Here is a 5,621-nt window from a genome sequence, read left to right on the forward strand (position 1 = left end):
CTGAAAAATAGTTTTATTTGGTTTTTTTTTTTTTTTTTTCCTAGTTTTTTTTTTTTTTTTTTTTTTTTTTTTTTTTTTTTGCATTTTAATTAATATTTATTTTAATTCTATTGATTTGTTTGTTCATTTTAAACAAAATATTTAAGGTTGAAGCAACAGGAAGCTTGTATGAAGCCCCAGTATGTTATTTTACACAAAACTATAGTGCTTCAGCGTAAGTAGTTAGTTGGTACTAGATGTTATAGGCCAATTTAATATCCGATAATGACATTACTGAGAGAATTAATACTAATAAAACAGAGGCTGATCCAGAATTTTTCAAACGGGAGGGATGGGGTGGGGGTGAGGGTACAACATTATCAGAATAGATCGAGTTGCGCTTATTTCAATACATAACATTGATATGCATTGGGATTTTAAATTGTATAGGCAAAACGGGGTTGGGGTTGGGCACGTGTCTTGAATAAAAATAACAATATCAGTAATAATAATGATGATGATAACAATCATTCTGATAATGATTAAATATAAATACAAATATTATGATGATGTGTGTGATGCAAATCAAATATAGTATCAAAACTATGGAAGTGATTATAGTGGACCTTGTTGGTCTATATAAATCTTTGCAAGTCTATATTTAAACGTGCTTTAATATTTTTCATGTTTTAAGTTGGTATAAAATAAGAAATTAAACTTCCACTAAAAACCAACACTATTTGGAAACAGATAATATATTTTCTGTTTTTGCATTAATACCTTCTTAATACCCTCCACAAAATAATGTATTAAAATAAAAAATATTCACTATCAATTCAGAAATATGTGGTCAACAGAGGGCTGTGTGACGATCTATGATGATGACTACTTCGTAAGAGGCGTGACATGTAAATGCAACCATTTGACGTCATTCGTACTTCTGATGAAACCGAAAAAGGCAAGAATTGATGCTCATTTAAATACTAATAAATTAATATTTTCCAGATGACCTACAAAGCCCTTGCCTCTTGTTGTTTGGATCCAGCCTTACAATTTTAATTATAATTATTTTATAGATTTATGAGAACAAGATTTTGTCCGTTCTTACAAACGTTGGAGCTGCAATTTCGATTGTTTTTCACATTATAACTCTCCTTATCATCTGCGGCTTCAAGTAAGTTAGTCTGCATTTAGTAAGAAAATTAATTAATAGAAAATTACATTTATTCAGCAATTCAGCAATAAAAATCTTTATATATACTTGACAAAGTACCACTGACAGCCTAACGCGACCAGTTATAATATCTTCTGTTTAAGATTTGAGGAATAGCAAAGATCGGCTTACGTTTACAATGCAGATAGTTTATCAAGTAGGCCTATTAGCAAAAACAGCCAAGCCACCCTTTTCGAACGACCTTCCTCTGATAAACCTAGCCATCCCAGCTTTGCACAAACACTAAAAAAAATAATCAAATTATGAAGCCATATTCTAGCGTCTATAGATGCTTCAGCTCCACAAAGCTTCGTCTCCCGTCAATATCGTTACGAGTGCTCGTTCCCAGGCCACTGCTAGGTGGAGCCTCTTTGAACCCTGGCTCTCATATTAAACCGTCCCTTATGCATAATCCTGGATACGAACCAGTCCCCCCTTTAGATCAATGCAAAGTGAAGTAATGTCTGCCAGCTGTCAGCACAGTAAAACAATAACTGGAAACTTACTACTACTTCTATAGAATTATTCATTTTTGCGTCATTCTCAACAATAAATGTAGTTGATCATCTCACATTCACCAAGTCAACACTAGTGCTAAGCAAAATTATGTCCATGGGCTTCATACTATTTAACTTCTAGTCTTGTGCCATGGAGATGGATAGGCCTACATTTTACCAATTTCGTACGCCTAACCTCGAGTAGACTTGTGCGTTTGGCTAATCTCCGTTAACATGATGGAAAATCAAGCCAGCAAGAAAGAAAAACAGCGTAGGTCTAAATTGTAAATATTTTCTGTAGCAACGACAATGTGAAAGTCTAAAGACCATCTTTTAACGTTTAAATACCTTAAATAGGTCCGTTAAAACTTCAATCATCAGTAATTTGTGTTGTGTTTAATTTTGATTTCAGAGATTTAAGAAAATCGCATCGATACAGAAATTTGCGACACTTGGTCATTGCTCTACTCTGTGCTAATTTCTTCTTTCTGTTGCTGGAAATTGATTTGAACAATATACCGGTATGGGTATATAAATGTCTTCTCAATTGAGAAGATAATAATTATAATATAAATATTGGCTATAATAATAATTTGGCGAGTCGAGTGGCCGAGCGGTATAAGGCAGGGGTGCCGCTAACTACCCTTAACATCGACGTTGGTTCGAGTTCGTAGAACCAAGTCCTCTGGGATAAAGGCTTAAAATTGAGGTCCAGTGTACACATCTGGCTCATGTGCACTATAAAGAAAGCAGAGTAGGGGTTACCCCGATGATATGGTTCATTTTTTAAGCCCCTGTAGTTGTGGAAGGTTGTGGACATGTCTGCGTTACAGTAGTCACGGACCACGTCCACACGCAATTAAGCGCTGTGAGTTATGGGTTATTCTCTTTCCTTTACCTTTAAATATCGTTAAATCATAATAGACCTATTGATAATTAACAGTAATAATGATGATGTTGATTATGATGATAATGACGATGATAGTGATATTGATTGTGAGGGTGTGATGAAGATGATGATGGTGATTATAGTGTTGGTATGATGATAATAATAATTGTAGCGATTTATGGATCTTCACGACTAACACATAATGCAATTACATACAACACGAAGTTTAATATAGGATTTACAAGCTGATAATAAATCAGTCAATAATGATCAAAATGTCTTCAGATCGCCTGCAGTCTTCTTGCTGGATGCCTGCACTTCAGTTTTTTGGCAGCGTTTTCGTGGATGCTGATCATGTCAACAGATATATACATGAAGATTAATCATCCGTTTGTTAATCATGAAAAGCGATTCTCGTACAGTCGGTATTGTGGTTGGATTGGACCAATCATTGTTGTCGTGGCAACTATCGGTATTACAAGTGGAAAGTACGCATCTGATAGGTAAGTATATTTATTTCACTTTTTCAATAGAATATAAATGAATGAAAAATGTAACAGCCAGCTGAATTAATGAAGACGATAAAGCATAGTTCCACCGAGTTCCACAAAACACCGTACGTTTTTTTTTGCTGATCTCTCTTGAGAAATTGAATATCATAATGATTACACATTCATTTTCAATAGCATTACTCAAACAACTTAACTATCGTTTGATAAATTTTGGTTATTGTCATTTTTACTTACTTTTATTGAAGGCATTTATACCATCCGAATGATTAATTTTGTATTTTAACCAATTGTAGGTGCTGGTTGGACACTCGTTCTGGTGCCATCTGGGCTTTCATTTCTCCAGTGTGCCTTATAGTTTTGGTAAATGTTTAGCTTTTTGTTTCAAGCACAATACAATAATCAATATTTAGATGAATGTTTCAGGAGTTTCCTCAAAAACATAATCTTTGAAGTCTAATGAAGGAGAATGCTATACAACATTTTTACTTCCACAGATTGTACTCGTACAGTTGCTGGTTATTGGCTACGTTGCGTTCAAGAAGTCACAACTGCCGAACCAATCTGAAGAAGAAATGCAAAAACTCAAAAGAATCAGGTAAAGATAAATGAAATCCATATTAGTTTGCTAATGCTATTACAGAATAATTCAACTATTTCTCGTAGTAATCTTGAAAGCTCTGATGACATTCTAGTGGCCTTAATAGCCGCCCATACACAAAAAGATCTATTCATTCAGCAGGAACTTAGAACTTCTCAACATCGGAGCTAAAAACAGTGTAATGGCAGTGAATATGTACTATATTCAATTGGTGATGGATATCAACATTTTATGAGACTTAAAATTTATATATTTATTTTATTAGCAGAAAAGAAAACATCATTTTCATTGTAAAATATTAATGTCATCACCCGTAGGGGTGTCCCCTGGGAGAACCTTAATAGGGGTTTTTGGCATGTTTTCATACAACGATGACATACATTCTGTTTAATTTTATTGACATAAGGAATCACAAATAAGTAGAATTAGAACTAATTTATGGCAACAATTTGCAATGCAAATACAATTAATTTATAATATGAAATCAGCACAAATGTAATTAAAACAATAGTTTTATATGTAGAAGCGGTTTTCTACAGCGGGAAAGGTATGGTTTCCCAACCTCGAGGTCGGGGTTTCAGTGCCTCGCTGTACTGTACATTTCGATTGTGTCCTTGAGCAAGTTGCTTTATCTGCATGCGCTTCTCCTGTAATGTGCACTTGTAATCACCTGTCTTGTCGGGCTCGTAGGTAGACCATACAGGCTTGTATGGTACATGTTATTCCCTTCCAATTTCATCAAACCATCACTGCATGGGTTCTCGCCACAGGAACATAAATAGGTACCTGGTGGGGTTTCCTACTCCTGCAATGTTTACCAGTAGCAACACTTAAAACATGAGGACCCAATGACAAGGGGAAAAGAAGCGGTTATTATCTACAAAGAAATGACGCAGTTAAATGATATAGATAATAAAATATTCCTTTTTTATTTCAAATATTGAGCTTTAATTCTATTGGATGAATGTAGCATGAATAGTAACGACTTAGAATTAATAGTGCATGTTATGGTAGGCCTATGTATTAGAATCCTCTATGAAAGTATACGAAAAACAAAGGAAACGAAATCCCTATAGTTGAGGGTCAAAATTTACAAGATTGGCTTATATGAAGTAACACAGTATTCAGTAGGCCTATACCGACGTTTATTCTAAGGATTCAGTAGAGTAAATTCTGGTTTATTCTCAAAAGGCGTTAAAATATGAAGTTGAATAAATTTGTCTTATTTTCAGACTGCAGTATTTGTGATACAATGATAAAAATAATTAAGAGTCCCCTTAAAAGGGGTTATTTGACCATTTGGCACACTTCAGAAATCGTCCCCGTCCCCTTAATAAGGGTGTCCTCTAAATAGGGGTCGGCCGTAGTGTTAAAATATATATTGCTCCTCGTTTCACGGAAAAGTGTCCCCTTAATAGGGGCGTCCCCTGAATAAGGGTGTCCCAAAGGAGGGGTTCTACTGTAGTTGTCAATGTATGTCTTGTAATAACATGTACAGTAAGTAGTAGGCCTGCCTTTAAGTGAGCGTTGTCAATCGTTAATCTGAATAATGTTCTAGATAATGTTGTCCTTGTGGTCGGTGTCATAAACTGACAATTATAATAGGTCCAACATTGTTAGCGTCATACAAACAAGAATTATAAACGTTAAAACACTTTTTAATTTTTGTTCATAAGAACAATGCTTGGTGGTATATTGCTCCTTACACCAGCTGTCGGACTTTCGTGGATCTTCGGCGTCATTGTCATATTCGACAATTCAGCAATTATGGAATACACCTACGTTATCTTGAATTCGATGCAAGGCTTCTTTATATGGTTAACGCAGTGCGTCTTCAGCAAAGAGGTAATATTAAAGGCTACCATGTCTAATGAATCATAAAGCATTTGGAAATTTAACTGACCAGTGGCGTATCTAGGAGTTTTAAAATAGG

The 5,621-nt window shown here is 34.9% G+C and overlaps 1 protein-coding gene across 1 annotated transcript in view; it reads left to right on the forward strand.

Moving 5' to 3' along the window:
• LOC117122910 (adhesion G protein-coupled receptor L4-like) overlaps positions 1–5,621 on the forward strand; it is a 7,680-nt gene that overhangs the window by 1,459 nt on the left and 600 nt on the right. Inside the window, exons 3-10 of the mRNA XM_033268685.1 lie at positions 147–214; positions 820–937; positions 1,056–1,153; positions 2,102–2,210; positions 2,864–3,081; positions 3,384–3,450; positions 3,585–3,685; positions 5,365–5,533. Coding sequence (XP_033124576.1) covers positions 147–214; positions 820–937; positions 1,056–1,153; positions 2,102–2,210; positions 2,864–3,081; positions 3,384–3,450; positions 3,585–3,685; positions 5,365–5,533 — 948 coding nt within the window. The remainder of the gene's footprint in view (positions 1–146; positions 215–819; positions 938–1,055; positions 1,154–2,101; positions 2,211–2,863; positions 3,082–3,383; positions 3,451–3,584; positions 3,686–5,364; positions 5,534–5,621) is intronic.

This window comes from Anneissia japonica, unplaced genomic scaffold, assembly GCF_011630105.1.
Source record: "Anneissia japonica isolate Jap-2015-1 unplaced genomic scaffold, ASM1163010v1 scaffold2227_len217889_cov164, whole genome shotgun sequence".
NCBI classification, from domain to species: domain Eukaryota; kingdom Metazoa; phylum Echinodermata; class Crinoidea; order Comatulida; family Comatulidae; genus Anneissia; species Anneissia japonica.